Source organism: Nomascus leucogenys, chromosome 23, assembly GCF_006542625.1.
Source record: "Nomascus leucogenys isolate Asia chromosome 23, Asia_NLE_v1, whole genome shotgun sequence".
Lineage (NCBI taxonomy): Eukaryota > Metazoa > Chordata > Mammalia > Primates > Hylobatidae > Nomascus > Nomascus leucogenys.
In genome coordinates, this window is record NC_044403.1 from 18,691,681 (window position 1) to 18,709,795 (window position 18,115).

The 18,115-nt window shown below is 35.5% G+C and overlaps 1 protein-coding gene across 2 annotated transcripts in view; it reads left to right on the forward strand.

Moving 5' to 3' along the window:
* Positions 1-18,115, forward strand: part of RERG (RAS like estrogen regulated growth inhibitor) — a 114,466-nt gene that overhangs the window by 73,600 nt on the left and 22,751 nt on the right. The window contains exon 2 of one of the 2 annotated variants that reach the window (XM_030804584.1): positions 3,979-4,160. The exons of the other annotated variant lie outside the window; for it this stretch is intronic. Within the exon in view, the coding sequence (XP_030660444.1) occupies positions 4,103-4,160 (58 nt within the window). The 5' untranslated portion in view covers positions 3,979-4,102. The remainder of the gene's footprint in view (positions 1-3,978; positions 4,161-18,115) is intronic. 2 annotated transcript variants of the gene reach the window in all.

An 18,115-nucleotide genomic window follows, 5' to 3' on the forward strand; every position in this document is an offset into this window, starting at 1 on the left:
GTAGGCTTTCCTTTTAAGAATATTTGAATAAAACCTAAGTAAAATGAAACCAAAGAGAGGGATTGTTAATGTAATATTTCCAAGTTGATTTGCTTATGGCTAATCTGCATACGTTTGTACTGCTCTCCAATCCAACGCAAAGGCCAAATCGCACTGAAAGTAAACAGGACTTGGGAAGCTGCCTGCTCAGGAATTCAAAGACTAGCCTTCATTCTGTGCTTAACTCACAGTTGTCAGTTTAGATGGGCCCCATGCTCTGTGCCTGGGAGAGAGTGATTCACTTTACATGCTTTGGTTCTAATGCAAATGGAAAGAGTCATATTGCACCTTACACAATAGTACAGTAAATTGAATAGCCTGACCTTTCAAGTTGACAGTCCCAGATTTGATTTCCAATAGGGCAGCATGACTAGCTGTGAGAGCACAGGTTAGCTACTCAAGCCATGTAAACTTCAGTTTCCTCATCTGTGAAAAGGGAATAAAATACCGACCTTACTTTGCAAGGATATTGTATGGAAAGAATGTATAGAGTGACTATGTAATTTATCATACAAATCAGAAGTTTTGAGAGTGAAAAGGGCATTATTAAAAATTATACTGGGATGATATCTGTAAAATATGGCTATCCCAGGCCAGCCAGGAATATAATATAAAATAACATAATACAGTATTACTATAAATTATTACATTAAATGTAAAATACATATCATGTTTACCATAAGATAAGGAGCCTGGCATATTGTAGCACTTGGTTTCAGTTCCTTCATTTTTTATTTTGAAACATTTAAAGTTTATTTATCACTTTTGTATATTATGGCATTTGATAATCACAACAGTCTTATGAGGCATTTCATTTTATCAAGTGTTGAGACTCAAAAAGCATTACTACTTTTCTTGAGATTCTAAAGAGAATAACAGAGCTAGGAGAAATCTAGTTTTATCTTTCCAAGCATAGTGTTTTGTTTTTCCCTGTACCACACATTTCTCCCAAAGGGCTTGTAAACACATTATCTATGCAATTATGGGTTTATGTGTATGGTGCAAATTTCTCAACCACCGTAGGCACGGAAAGCAACTGTAACTTTACTTTTTCTTAAAATGAACTAATTTCTATCTTAATTTTTATTCTGTGTTCTGACATGAAACTTGAAATAGTCCATTTTATGTGAATTCAGCCTAAAACTTCAGATTTCTCTTAGTGGGTTTATGGCCAATTCAGCCACCGTGGGGTTCTGCTGTTGCTTCTTTACTCCCTGGTGTGAAATCTAAGATACAAGGGCTTACGCCTAGCACTGGAAGACTCCCTCCTTTGGTCAGGCACAGCTGCCCCTCTGTGCTGCCATCCACTGAAGCACCTGAGCACACCTGCTGTTGAAATCCCCTTGTCAGATTGCAGCACGTGCACAGGTCCCGCGACTGACAGCACACCTGTGGCACTCTCGGAGCCAGGGAGCTAGCATCAGACACACCCCGGGCCCCATTTGCAGAGTGGCTCTGCCACCCTGTTTGAGATCCATCTGCCTGACCATCCCATGAGTGGTCCTTCTTGTTCCTCCTTAATCAAAGGGGATTTGGTGAGATCTCTCATTGCCCTGACAGGCTGTGAAGGAGAGGTTCCCCTTGTTCCAACTCCTTCAAAGCTAACCAGGGATTTTTTTTTTCATATACTTTAGGTTTTAGGGTACATGTGCACAATGTGCAGGTTTGTTACATATGTATCCATGTGCCATGTTGATTTCCTGCACCCATTAACTCGTCATTTAGCATTAGGTATATCTCCTAATGCTGTCCCTCCCTCCTCCCCCAACCCCACAACAGTCCCCGGAGTGTGATGTTCCCCTTCCTGTGTCCATGAGTTCTCATTGTTCAATTCCCACCTATGAGTGAGAACATGCAGCGTTTGGTTTTTTGTCGTTGCGATAGTTTACTAAGAATGATGTTTTCCAGTTTCATCCATGTCCCTACAAAGGACATGAACTCATGACTTTTTATGGCTGCATAGTATTCCATGGTGTATATGTGCCACATTTTCTTAATCCAGTCTATTGTTGTTGGACATTTGGGTTGGTTCCAACTCTTTGCTATTGTGAATAGTGCTGCAATAAACATACGTGTTCATGTGTCTTTATAGCAGCATGATTTATAGTCCTTTGGGTATATACCCAGTAATGGGATGGCTGGGTCAAATGGTATTTCTAGTTCTAGATTCCTGAGGAATTGCCACACTGACTTCCACAATGGTTGAACTAGTTTACAGTCCCACCAACAATGTAAAAGTGTTCCTATTTCTCCACATCCTCTCCAGCACCTGTTGTTTCCTGATTTTTTTAATGATGTCCATTAACCAGGGATTACTCTGTCTGTTTCTTCTTCTTTAATTCCAGGTCACTGGCTCAGCCTAAGAGGGAAGGGATATAAGTCCACACCAAAATTTATCTCCCTTGCTTTCCTAACTGTCCTCTCTTCCTATTCCAGAAAGAGTGTTTATCTCAGGCCTCTGAGAATGGGGTTGTTTGGGAACTGGGAGGAGCAGAGGGTTCTTGTTAGACTCCAATTGTTAATGCCAAGACATTGGTCTGTTAAAACGTAGGAATGGCTATCTGTGGTTTCTCTTTGCATCTGTGCTCTGGTTTACCTTCCCTGTGGGGAGTGGAGATCAAGGTCTAATAGAAAGAGAAGGAATGGAAAAAAAGAGAAGGAAATTTTTCTGTTAAGAAAAGACTTAAGTAAATGCTTCACCACATTATTGCTCCCACTCATTTTACAACTTTCTGTCATTTTGTTGTAGTTCTGTTTCTCAAGCATTGTGCATTTAAACCGTATTTGGTACACTACTAAATAGTAGCAGGATATATCATTAGATTTGTGTGATTCACAACGTTATCTTCAGACCAAATGATGACTGATAAACGTTTATAATGGGCCTGTCTCCATGAATTGTATGTGATTCAGAACCATTTGATAATAGCTTGAAAGCCTAGATTGACTCTCTGCATTGCCACCCCTCCCTATTCTCTTAAGCCCACTCCATTCACGCTGTCATCCACACCACTCAGCCACCAATTTCACACTGCCAAATCCAGTTCCCAGTTCTCATCGTATTTATTTGCAACATTTGAAACAAGTGATCAATCTCTTTTCCATGAAAAACCTTCTTTGCACAGTTTCCAGGATTCTAAAATTTCCTGGTTTTCCTCCTACTTCAACTTTCCAATTACCTTCCCTCATTTTTACCTCATCAGCCCAACTGTTTAAAGTGCCTCAGAGTTCAGGGTACTCCTATATCTATGCTGTCTTCAAGTGACCTCATCCAATCTTGTGGCTTTAAATAGCACCTTTATACTGATAAATTTGCAAATTTGTATCTCTTTCCTGAATTTCTGCCCTCAACTCCAGACTCTTGCACTCCATGGTCCCTGAGCATCTCCATTGCATGTTTAAAAGATATTACCAAGTTATCTTGCACAAAACTGGCTTTTGATCCCTACCCTCCAATCTGCTTTTCCTGCAGTCTTTCTTTATCTCAGGAAATGGAACTTCATTCTTCCGATTTCTTGGCCCACAAACCTTGGAGTCCTCCTTCACTCCTCTTTTCCTCTCATACTCCACACCCTTCTTCACCTCCTCACTCATCTCTTCTTCTTCCACTTGCCCTACTTTGTGCTCTCCATTCCAGCCACACTGGTGGCCTCCTGTTCCTTAAACAGGCCAAGTGCATGCCTGCCTCAGAACCTCTACACTTGCCCTTTCTTCTGCCTGGAACATTCTATCCCCAGATACATGGATGGCTCACTTCATCACCTGCTTTGGGTCTTTGCCTAGATGACATCTTGTTAGTGAAACCTTCCTTGATCACCTTCCTTAAAATAAGATACCAATCAAATCCCTCCAACTCCTCTTTCTTCTCCCTGCTTTACTTTTCTGCATAGCACTTACCACCATATAACACACTATTTATTTATTTGGTTTTTGTTTTAGTATCTGTTTTCCTGTACTAAAATCTAAGGACCATGAAGCTTGAGGGAAGAGATTTCATCTGTTTACATCTCTAGGACCCACAGGAGCCTGCCACATTGTAGCTGCTCAATCAATATTGAACGAAATGAATGAACTCAGGGCCAGTACAGTTACTCAGCAACCAGCTCATTGCCGTGCACATAGTAGGTATTAGTAAATATTTGTTTCATGAATGAATACAATGGCTTAAATCTATGAGCAGTTGTCTTGAACTCTAAAACTCACAGAAAATAATATATATGTATTATTACACATGTGGGTTTATATTATATATACATACACACACGTGGGTATATATTATATATACACATACACACGTGTGGGTATATATGACATACACACCTACACACGTGTGGGTATATATGACATACACACCTACACACGTGGGTATATATGACATACACACCTACAAACGTGGGTATATATGACATACACGCCTACACACGTGGGTATATATGACATACACGCCTACACACGTGGGTATATATGACATACACGCCTACACACGTGGGTATATATGACATACACGCCTACACACGTGGGTATATATGACATACACGCCTACACACGTGGGTATATATGACATACACGCCTACACACGTGGGTATATATGACATACACGCCTACACACGTGGGTATATATGACATACACGCCTACACACGTGGGTATATATGACATACACGCCTACACACGTGGGTATATATGACATACACGCCTACCCTACACACGTGGGTATATATGACATACACGCCTACACACGTGGGTATATATGACATACACGCCTACACACGTGGGTATATATGACATACCCCCCTACACACGTGGGTATATATTACATACACGCCTACACACGTGGGTATATATGACATACACGCCTACACACGTGGGTATATATGACATACACGCCTACACACGTGGGTATATATATAACTAAATATATAACATACACCTACACACGTGGGTATATATGACATACACGCCTACACACGTGGGTATATATTATATATACACTTACACACATGTGGGTATATATTATATACACACCTACACACATGTGGGTATATATGACATGCACACCTACACACATGTGGGTATATATTATATATACATATATAAGTGTGTATATGTATGTTTTTACTTTATATTATCCACAGTTTTTGTCTTTGTTCTGAGGTTTTCTAGGGAAAATCTCATTAATTACTATCCACAGTTTTTGTCTTTGTTCTGAGGTTTTCTAGGGAAAAATCTCATTAATTACTGTCGAATTTTCTTTTAGTGTGCTTAAGCAAAAGCCTGGTACCTGTACAGGGTAGATGTGTTTGGTAATAGTTACTAACACTAACCTATTACATTAACATACACACCAGCCCCCATCCTCCAGCAGAGCTGCAGACAGCATGTACCAAAGATCAACACCAGCCCCCATCCTCCAGCAGAGCTGCAGACAGCATGTACCAAAGATCACTAAGCCAAATCCTTTGGACTTGAAAGAAGGGTTCTAGGAAGTCACTTTTATTCTTTTTGTCTCCAAATGTACACCTCCCTGAGGTGCGATTTGCTTTTCTATCTTACACTGTGAAGAAATGGGTTTGGAACAGCTAGAAGAAAGCTGGCTAAGTTGTGTGCTTTTGCCAGTATATGTATCAAGACTTGTGCCAGTTATTTCAAAATGAGAATATAGCAGATGATGATAGTTTCAGAAAGTATGTATAAAGATATTTCAGGGTTTTTTTAGGTGGTTTAACTACCTAAAATATCTTATGAGGGAGACTGGTGTTACATTTTTATTTCTTCTCTCCTACCCCCTCTCTCTCTTCTCTTTCTTGAGACCCAAAGTATTATTATTATCCAGATAAATGCTAGAAAAAGCAAAATAAAGAAGAGGCCAATTGATAAGTCGCCACCAAACAATCCAAAATTGATGCTTAAATTACAGTGTATGAGTCATATCAACCATGTAGCTCTATTAGGATCATGTGTATAACAAATAAGCATAACAATCTTTGATGAGCTTTTAAAATTAATTTCCAAACAGACAGAACAAAATAGATGAGGTATGAAGTGAAATTTTCTTATAAAATACTCCAGTGTGCTACATGGAAACATTGACCTGTACCCATGTTTGTATAGCTGTTAGATTTTGGTTTTGTCTGACAATTTACTAAGAAATTTACTCTTGGAGCTGCTAGCAAGAGAATATTCCTGTGGCATTTGTGTTGAAAAGAACATAAGATTAGCAAAGTGAATCTGAAGTGGAATCTTCTAATTTGAATAAGGTAATGACTCTTGGATTATTAAGGCTAAAAGATAACATGTAAATATTTGAGTCTGTAAAATAATTTTTAACGCATTTATTAATGGAGAATAATCGATATTTTGTGATTAAATATATATGTATTAATCATATATGTGTTCTTGCACATTCTTTAAAGTTAAGCGAATATGAGTAACTTGAAAAAGTTAGAAACAAACCAAATAAAACTAATAGTAAAATGCTAAACGCTTGTCAACTGAGTTCTACTTCGAGCCCTACAGTGTCAATGATGGTAAGATAAATTCCTCTTTGTATCGCACACTTTAAAAATGCTGAAATATATATAACACATGGCTGAGCCAAAATAAATGTGAAAAAATATTGAAGAGGCAAGAATAATAGCTGGATAAGGGAGCTCTAGAACATTACTGGAACAGTAAGCTGGAACAGACTTCTAATTTCAGCCTTGAAATGCAACGAGCTTGTAAGTCATCACTTCCATTCTTACAAAAAGAAAAAGCTAAACAAACTGAATAACAATCACTTTTCTTGGACCACTCAGAATATTAAAGTTCCCAGGGAATCCATCATACCTTGAAGCCTGGAAAGGGACAGACAAATACAGAAAATCATAGGCAAGATCAGTTCCCCTGAACAGAAGCTGATGGGACTGTGAAATGTTCTCTAATATTAAAAATAGGCAACATTCAAGAACAGATGGGTAATATACGCAGAAAGATAGAAGCTTTAAAAAAACAAAAGGATATTATGCTAGAAATAAGAAATAAACAAAACTAACAGAAAGGAAGAATGTGTTTCATGGGCTCATCAGTAGCTTGGACACAGCTGAGGAAGGAAGCAGTGAGCTTTAAGGTATGCCAATAAGTAAAACCCCATCTCTACTAAAAATACAAAAAAATTAGCCAGGCGTGGTGGCAGGCACCTGTAGTCCCAGCTACTCAGGAGGCTGAGGCAGGAGAATAGCTTGAACTTGGGAGGTGGAGGTTACAGTGAGCTGAGACTGCTCCACTGCACTGCAGCCTGGGCAACAGAGCGAGAATCCATCTCAAAATAGGGAAAAAAAAAAAAAAAAAAAAAAAAGATACATCAATAGGAACTTCCCAAAATAAAACATGAAGGGAAAAAGGAATGAAAAATATAAAAATGAACGCTGTCCACACTGGGTATCTAAGAACTGTAGGATGGTGTCAAAAGTTGGAATACCATAACAAGAAGAAAGAGAAAGAAGCAAAATAAACATTTGAAATAATAACTTAGAATATTCCAAAACTAATGGCGACTACCAAATCACACATCCAAAAGCTCAGAGAACACCAAGTAGAGTGAATACCAAAAAAGCTACATGTACACATAGGAAAATCATAGAAAACTCCAAAAAAACAAAGACTAAAAACATATTGAAAGCAGCTGGCATGGGGGGAAGATCTTTCCTATAGAGAAGCAAGTGTAAGAATTATATAGTGGACTCATCAGAACCGAAGCAAGAAGAGAGTGGAGTGAAATATTTTAAGTAAGTTCTGAAAGAAAAAAAAAATTACCTAGAGTTATGTATCCAGTGATGTTATCCTTTAAAAGTAAAGGAGAAATGAAGACTTTTCTCAGGCAAACAAAAACTGACAGAATTCATCGGTAGCAGAGCTGCCCTACAAGAAATGTTAAAAAAATTCTTCATGGAGATAAAAACGTTACATAGGCCAGAAACTCAGATTCACATTAAAAAGGAAAAAACAACAGAGAAAGAATAAATAAGGTAAAATAAAATCTTTCGTGTTTCTTATTTTTAAAATGATTTAATTATAACTGTTATTCAAATTATAATAGTAATGATGTATTGGGTGATTATAGCATATGGATAAGGAAGATGAATGACAGTAATGTAAGAGATGAGAGAGAAGAGTTGGGAGTATCTGGTGAGAGCCCTCTTCCTGGTTTCCAGGTAGCTGTCTTTTTGCTAACCCCCAAATGGGAGAAAAAGAGTGAGAGAACTCTCAGGGATGTCTTTTATAAGGGCATTAATCCCAGTCATGAGGGTTTCATCCTCATCATCTATTGTCTCCAAAAGGCTCCACCTCCTAATATTATCAACTTGGGGGTTAGGATTTTCATATATTAGTTTTGGAGAGACACAAACACTCAGTTCATAACACCTTTTAAAAAAAGAAAGCAAACAGAAGTTCCATTAGAGAATTCTACCAAACATTTAAGAAAGATTGAGACAATTTTCTACAGAAATAGAAGCAGTGAACACTTTGTATAAGGCCAGCATTAGCCTAGCAGCAGAACCAGATGAAGATAGTATACTTGAGGAGTGAAAAACTGGATTTTTCTCCTAGTAAGGTCATAAACTAGGCAAGGATATCCCCTCTTTCCACTTCTATACAACAGTTCACCAGAAGACCTAACTAGTGTAATAAGAGAGGAAGAGGAAATAAAGATATGCAGATTGGGAAGGAAGAAATGCAACTGTCTTTGTTCACAAATGATAAGATTTTCTATGTAGAAAATGCCCCCAAATTTGCACAAAACTCCTGGAATTAATAAGTAATTATATCAAATAACAGTATACAAGGTTAATGTATAAAAGTTAATTGCTTTTCTATATACTAGCAATGAACAGATGGAATTTGACATTAAAAACACTGCACCATTTAAAACAGCACAAAGAAAATTAAATGCTTATGTATAAATCTAACAAAATATGTACCAGATCTATGTGCGAAACATTATAAAACTCTGATCTAATAAAGAAGATCTAAATAAATGGAGAGATATTGCATGTTCACAGATTGGAAGACTCAATATTGTTAAGATGCCAGTTCTTCCGAACTTAACCTATAGATTCAATCCAATTCAAGTAAAATCCCAGCAACTGATTTTGTAGATATCAACATGTTTCTAAAATTTATGTGGAAAGGTAAAAAAATCCTAGAGTAGCCAACACAATATTAAAGAGGAAGAATGAGTTCCATCACTAACACTACCAGACTTCAAGGCTTATTTATAAGGCTGTAGGACAGCATGGTATTCATGAACAAATAGACAGATAGTTCAATGAAACAAAATAAAGAGCTCAGAGGTAGACCTACACAAATAAAGTCAACTGATATTTTACCAAGGAGCAAAGGCAAAAGAATAGCTTTTTAAAAACAAATTTATGCTGTAAAAAGCAAGCGCCCATAGGCAAAAATAAAAATAAAAAAAAAAAGTCTAGACACAGGTGAACAACTTTCACAAAAATTAATCAAAATGGATCATATGCCTAAATGTAAAATGCAAAAGTGTAAAGTTTCTAGATTATAGTATAGGAGAAAATCTAGGTAAACTTCAGTTTCATGAAGACCTTTTAGAAGTGACATCAAAAGAAAGATCCATGAAAATAAAAAAAGGTTGATAATTGGACTTCATTAAAATTTAAAACTTCTGTTACGTTAAAGACACTGTGAATAGAATGAAAAGATGAGCCACAGAGTTAGAAAGTTATTCACAAAGGAAATAATATATATGTGCAGAAGGACTTATACCCCAAATATACAAAAAAGTATTAAAACAACAAGAAGAAAAAAATAACCTAATTTAAAAATAGGTAGAGTACGCCAAAGTCTCTATGGGAAAAAAGTAGACAATATGCAAAAACTCATGGTTGATGTAAATAGAAATTCTAAGAAAACCTCTAAAGAAATGCTAGATATTAAAATGTCTATAACAGAAATGAAGAATGCCTTTAAATGCCTTTTTCCTCAGTCTCTTTGCTAATGAGTCTGGGCACAGCCAAAGGAAAAAAATCTCTGAGCTCAAGGATATGTCAATAGAAACTGGTAAAACTGAAAAGCAAAGAGAAAAGACACCGAAAAATGTAGAACAGAATATCCAAGAACTGTGGTACAACCGTGGTACAAATGTATGTTATTTTCCATGCAACATACATGGAGAGGCAATACCAGAGGAGAGGAAATAGGAAATAAGAGAAGTATTTGAAAAAATAATGACTGAGAATTTCCCTCAATGTCAGATACCAGACCACACATTTCAGGAAGCACGGAGAACACAAGCAGGATAAATGTGAAAGAATGACAGCCAGGTATATCATATGCAAACTTCTCCTCAGAAATTATGCAAGCAAGAAAAGAGTGAAATGAAATATCTGAAGCATTTTGACAAAAAGAAAATCCACTGACCTAGAATTCTATACCCTGAAAAATTACTCTTCAAAAGTGAAGGATAAATTAAGACTTTCTTGGGCAACAAAAATTGAAGGAAGTTGCTGCCAATAAACCTGCCTTGAAAAAAAAATGATATGATAGATTCTTCAGAGGAGGGGAATGATGTAGCTCAGAAACTGGACTGTACCTAAAGAAAGGAAGAGCATTACAGAAAAAGGTAATTTTAAAGGTAAAATTAACACTTTAATTTTTCTTACTGTTAATTTATCTAACAAATAACAGTTTGTTCAATGTAGTAAAGGAAACAATGTATTTATACTAGCTCATGTATAAGTTGAATGAATGACAATGAAGATACAATGGACAGGAGGGAGGAATTAGGATTATTTTATTATTATAAGGTATTACTCTACCCATAAAGTGATGTAGTGTTATTTGAAAGTGGACTTGGATTAGTTGTAAATTTATGTTTTTTTGCAAACTCCAGGGCAAGTACTAAACGAAGTAAAAAAAGAAGTAAAATTGATATAATAAAAAATGAGAGAAAATAGAATCAAATAAAACGCTCAGTTAAAACCAAAAAAGGTAGAAAAAAGTAAAAGACAAAAAATAGAAACAAAGAAGAAAGGCAATGAATAGAAAACATAACAAATATGATCGATATTAATTTCATATATCAGTAATCGTTTTAAATATCAATGATCTAAATACATCAATTAAAAGGGATTGGTGCATCCAATATAAAATATTTTTTAAATACAAAGACACATATAGATTTAAAGGGATAGAGAAAGAAATATGCTAATACCAATAAAAAGAAAACTGGAATAGCTATATTAATATCAGACAGAACAAACTTCAGAGAAAGGAAAATTATAATGGATTAAAAGGAACATTACATGATGATAAAAGAGTTAATTCTCCAAGAAGTCATAGTAATATTTAATATATATGGGCCTAAAAAGAGAGCATTAAAATGTGTGAGGTAAAACTTAATGGAACTTTAAGGAGGAATAGATGAATCCGCCATTATAGCTGGAGACTTCAACACCTTGCTATCAGAAATGGAGAGATCCAGCAGGTAGAAAATCAGTAAGGACATACTTCAACTCAATAGCACCATAAATAAACTGGATATAATTGACATCTATAGGCTACTTCATCCAATGACAGCAAAATACATATTTTTTCTTCTTCAGCTTACACAGAACATTCATAAGACAGACCACGTTCTAGGTCATAAAAAACACCTCAAAAATTTAATAGAATACAAATCATACAAAGCATGTTCTCAGACCACAATGGAATTAAGCTAGAAATCAACAACAGAAAGATTGTTGGAAAAATCCCAACATACTTGAAGACTCAACAACACACTTCTAAATAACATATGGGTGAAAGAAGAACTCTTGAGAAATTTAAAATAATTTTAACTAAATGAAAGTAAAAATACAACTTACCAAAATTTGTGTCATACAGCAAAAGCAGTGATTAAAGAAAAATTTGTAGCATTGAATTCATGTATTGAAAAGGAATAAAGATCTAAAATCAATAACATAAGCTTCCACCTTAGGAAACTAGAAACAGAAGAGTGAATTAAACACAAAATAAACAGAAGATAAGAAATAATAAAAACTAGAACAGAAATCAATGTAATTGAAAATAGAAAATCTATAGAAAAATTAACAAAACTAAACATTAATTCTTTGAAAAGATCAATAAAATTGACAAGCCTTTAGCCAGGCCAAGAAAAAGAAGATGCAAATTACTAATAGCAGAAATGAGAGAGGGGATAGATATCATGACAGAGCCCATGGACACTGAAAGGATAATAAAGGAATACTATATGGGCAAATATTTCAGCCCACAAATTTTAGAACCTAGATGAAATAAACAAATTCCTTGAAAGACACAATCTACCAAACTCACACAAGAAGAAACAGACAACCAGAACAGGCATATACCTCTTAAAGAACTTAAATCAATAATCAATAACCTCACAAAACAGAAAGTTCCATGCCCGGATGGGTTCACTAGTGAGTTGTATCAAACATTTAAGCAAAAAATCTTAGCAACTCTCTGTAATTTCTTCCAGAAAATAGAAGCAAAGGGAGTACGTCCTAACTCATTCTGTGAGGCCAGTATTATCCTAATACCAAAAGCAGGCAAAGGTATTACAGGAAAAGGAAACTATAGACCAATATTGCACATGAACATAAATGCAAAAATCTTCAACAAAATATTCACAAATTGAATCCAACAATGTATAAAAAGGTGTATATGCCATGACCAAGTGGAATTTATTCCAAATATGCAAGACCGATTGACATTCAAAAAATAATTAAATTTATCAAATCAAGGCTAAAGAATGAAAAATCACATGATCATACCAGCTGACACAGAAAAAGCATTTGACAAAATCTAACACCCTAATGGGTGATAAAAAAACTTTCAGCAAACTAGGAATAGAGAACTTTCTCAACTTGATAAGGAACATTTTACAAAAAAACTTATAGCTAACATTACACTTAATGGTGAGAAACCAAGTGCTTTCTCTCTAAGGTCAGTAACAAAGCAAGAATGACTCCTTTGACTAGTACTTTTTGACATCATAATGCTTGTCTTAGCTTATGGAATAAGACAAAAAAGGAAAACACAAATTGGGAAGAAAAGAATATAACTGTTCACAAATTATGTGATCGTCTATGTAGAAAATTTTAAAAAAGAATAGACAAAAAACTCCCAGATCAGATAAGCAATTACGGAAAGATTATAGGATACAGGTCAATCACTTTCCTATATACCAGCAATGAACAAGTGGAACAAATGTTGAAATTTAAAACATTCTACCATTTATGTTAGCACAAGATGAAATATTTAGCCACAAATCTAACAAAAATATGTGCAAGACCTCTATGGGGAAAACTACAAAATTCTGATAAGAGAAATTAGAGAAAAAGTAAGTAAATGGTGAAATATTTCATGTTCATGTATAGAAAGAATCAGTATTGTCAAGATGTCAGTTCTTCCCAATTTGGTCTACAGATTCAATGCAATTGAAATCAAAATTTCAGCAAATTGTATTGTGGATATCAACAAATTGATTCTAAAGTGTACCTGGAGCCTGGGCATGGTGACTCATGCCTGTAATCCCAGCACTTTGGGAAGCCGAGGTGGGCAGATCACTTGAGGTCAGGAGTTTGAAACCAGCCTGGCCAACATGGTGAAACTCCATCTCTACCAAAATACAAAAATTAGGGCATGGTGGTGCATACTTGTAATCCCAGCTACTTGGGAGGCTGAGGCAGGAGGATTGCTTGAAACCAGGAGGTGGAGGTTGCAATGAGTCAAGATCATGCCACTACACTCCAGCCTGGGCAACAGAGCAAGACTCCATCTAAAAATATATATAATAAAAGAAAAAAGTTTATATGGAAAGGCAAAAGATCCAGAATAGATAAAACAATATTAAATGAGAAGGACATTCAGAGAACTGACTTCAAGTTTTATAAAGCTACAGTAATCAGAAGACTGTATAATATTGGTGAAAAATAGATAAATAGACCAATGGAACAGAATAGGGAAATCAGAAATCGACCTACACGAATAATGTCAACTTTGGTAAAGAAGCAAAGATAATAGAGTGGAGAAAATATAGTCTTTTTTTTTTGAAGATTTCATGAACATTTATTAGTTCCCAAAATTAATACTTTTATAATTTCCTATGCCTGTCTTTAATCTCTTAATCCTGTCATCTTCATAAACTGAGGATATATGTCACCTCAGGACCCTGTGATGATTGCGTTAACTGTACAAATTGTAAAACATGAGTGTTTGAACAATATGAAATCAGTGCACCCTGAAAAATAACAGAGTAACAGCGATTTTTAGGGAACAAGGAAAGATAACCATAAGGTCTGACTGCCTGTGGGGTCGGACAGAATAGAATCATATTTTTATTAAAATATAGTCTTTTTAACAAATGATGTTGGAACAACTGGGCATCCACATGCAAAAAGAAGAAAAGAAAAAAAATGAACCTGGATATAGATATTATGCCAGTCACAAAAATTAACTCAAAATGAGACACAGACCTACACGTAAATGGTAAAACTATGAAACTCCTGGAAGATAACATAGGAGAAAATCCGTGTGACCTTGGGTATGGTGGTGACTTTTTTATAAAACACAAAGTAATGACGCATGAAAGAAATAATTTCTAAACAAATCATTAAAATTAAGAACTTCTCTGTGCAAAAAACACCACCTAGAGAATCATAAGACAAGCCACAGACTGGGAGAAAATATTGGCCGAAGACATAATTGATAAAGGACTGTGATCTAAAATAGGCAAAGAACTTCTAAAACTCAACAATGAAAAAAAGTCAGCTAAAAAAATGGGTAAAACATCTGAAAAGACACCTCACCATAAAAGATATACAGATGTCAAATAAACATATGGAAAGATTCTCAACATCATGTATCATTTAGGAATTGCAAATGAAAACAACAGTGAGATACAACTACACATTATTAGAATGTGCAAAATCCAAAACACTGACAACACCAAATGCTGGTGAGGATGTGGAGCCAAAAAAACCTCTCAGTCATTGCTGGTGGGGATCAAAAGTGGTATAGCTACTTTGGAAGACAGTTTGGCAGTTTCTTACTAAAAGCTAAAGGTACTCTTGCTATGGGATTCAGGAATCAAGTTCCTTGATGTTTGCCCAAATAGTCTGAAAATGTATGTCCCTACAAAAACCTGCCAGTGGATATTTGTAGAACTTTTATTCATAATTGCCAAATCTTGGGAAGCGACTAAGTTTTTCTTCAGTAAATGAATGGATAAACAAACTGTGGTACATCAGACGATGGAATATTATTCAGCACTAAACAGAAAGGCACTCTCAAGCCATGAAAATACGTGGAGGAAACTTAAATGCATATTACTAAGTGAAAGAAGGCAATCTGAAAAGGCTTCACACTGCATGATCCAACTATATGACATTCTGGCAAAGGCAGCACTATGGAGACAGTAAAATCAGAGGTTGTTAAGATTTAGGAGGAAGAGAGGGATGAATAGGCAGAACAGAGAACTTTTAGACAGTGAAGCTATTCTATAATAGTAGTTACATGTCAATATATATATATGTCAAAATCCACAGGATATACAACCCCAAGAGTGAACCATAGTAAAAACTATGGACTTTTGGTAATAATAATAATGTATCAATGTAGATTCATCAATTGTAAAAAAAAAAAAAAAAAAAAAAAAGTTACCACACTAGTGTGGGATATGAATAATGGGGGAGGCTATGTGTGTGGGGGGTGGGGAGGGCAGGGAGTATATGGAAACTCTGTGTGCTTTCTGATCAATTTTGCTATGAACTTAAAATTGCTCTAAAAAATCAAGTCTCATTTATAAAATATGGGCCAAAGATCTAACAGACACCCCATCAAAGAAGATATACGGATAGCAAATAATCACATGAAAATAATCCCAATATCATGTGTAATTAGAGAATTACAAGTTAAAACAACAAGATACCAATACACCTATTAGAATGGCTAAAATCCAAAGCCAAAAACCTGACAAAGCTATATTCTAATGCTAAGAAGGATGTAGAACAACAGGAGCTCTCATTCGTTACTGATGGGAATGCAAAATGGTACAGCCAGTTTGGAAAACAGTTTGGCAGTTTCTTACAAAGCTAAACAAAGTCTTACCATAATCCAGCCATCATGCATCTAAATATTTACCCAACTGATTTGATGACTTATGTCTACACAGTTAACTGCATGCTCATCTTTATTGCCAAAACATAATTGCCAAAAACTGGGAGCAACCAAGATATTCTTCATTTAGTTACTGGGTAAGCAAACTGTGGTATATCTATGCAATAGAATTTTCAGCAATAAAAGGAAATAAGTGATCAATCCAGGCAATGGCATGGATGAACCTTAAATGTGCATTGCAAAGTAAAAGAAGCTAGTCTGAATAGGTCACATACTGTATATTTCCAATTATTATTGGACACATTTAGTAATGGTAGGAGTGAAAGGGAAACCTTTCAGTGTTACTTTCTTTCCCTTTGTAGTACTGGAAATGATTCTTAACTAAGCCGTTCGTCTCCAGTCTTACCTTCATCCTCCTAGTTCATCTTGGCAATGAAACAGCAGTGACCTTTATAAAACAAAAAGATGTTCATGTCATATTTTGGTTTATAATACTTTAATGGCTTCCCAGCATCCTAAACATACTTGGAAATTTCTTAGGCTGGCTTATAAGCTTTTCATAATGGGGGTGCTTTTCCAGCTCAAACACCCATAATTCCTTCCACTCACACCCTTATTTCGCCAGGCCCTGGTTCTCCATATGTTTAAGGCTTCCTGTCTTCTTATGGGGTGTAAAAGTAGCCATGGGAGTGATGTTTGAGCTGCAAATGGACACACACTACTGTTAGAGGTTTTCCCCCTGGACTAGAATCCATAGGCAGAGCCTATTTAGGAATTGCAAATGAACTGTATGTGTCCATATGGACAGGAAACCAGATCCGTCTAGAGAAAAGGACATGATGAAGAGAGTAACTTGTAAGATCCTCGGATCTGTATAAGGAGGTCATCCAGTGAGGATTATGCCAGATATTCCTCTGCTTCTCTGGGATACTTAGTTACTTTGAGTCACTTTTATGTCCACAATAAAGTCCGAATGTTTTCACTTGTCAATTTCTTATGTGCCCTAGTAACATAAGTGTAGGAAAAAAATTTAGGCATTAACATCATAAGTATTTCTTTTTCCAAGAAAAAGTAAAAATTGAAAATCTAAATTTTATAACCAAATCCCTTGACAACTTAACAAAATGCTTAATACCTTACAAATAATTCTGTTTAAGCACGATGACTTGGAATGAAATATAAGTTATTAAATTAAAAACACTGACTTGGGAAATTTAGTAATTTATTTATTAACGATCACGTTTAAAATTAACATAAATAATATTTTTCAACTTATATAAAACTGGTTTGAAATCTTGGACACAAAACCCTTTTGATTTATTAACCTTCAAGTCCAAAACGAAAAGATAAAACCAAATCAGTTGATTACCATATTCCAAATTTATTTTCTCTTGTTTTTACTTTCAATTTAAATTCTTCAAGAAAAGAGTGTCATTTAATTATACAAGTTAATTTTCTATAGAAAATTAACATTTTTCTTGATTTTGCATTATTTTTAAGCATTCCAATATCTCTACTGCTTTTCAAACATGTTAGGAATTAAAAGCAATGATTCTGCCATTTTTCCCGTCATCGTGTGTCAGCCTAAAACCAAATTTCAGGATCAGATTAACCTTTACCTTACCATTTCCAAGTTAAAAAAAAAAAGTCAATTTTCAGAACTTTAGATGCACTGAAGCTAGACTCCCAGGCTAGATTTTCAAAAACAAAAGTGTTTCCCTAATAATTCTTGGAGATTACACCACTTAGCCTTAAAAAATGATTTGTACAGAGAACTGATGTGTTCTCAGTGATATTTTGTGAGAATGCAAGACTAGTCAAAATTTTCAGGCTTATGCAAACACAGTAATTTAAAAGCAATCCCCAGACCCCCATCTGGAACCAATTTACTTCTCATTTTAACTTCTGGCATTATAAAGCATGCAT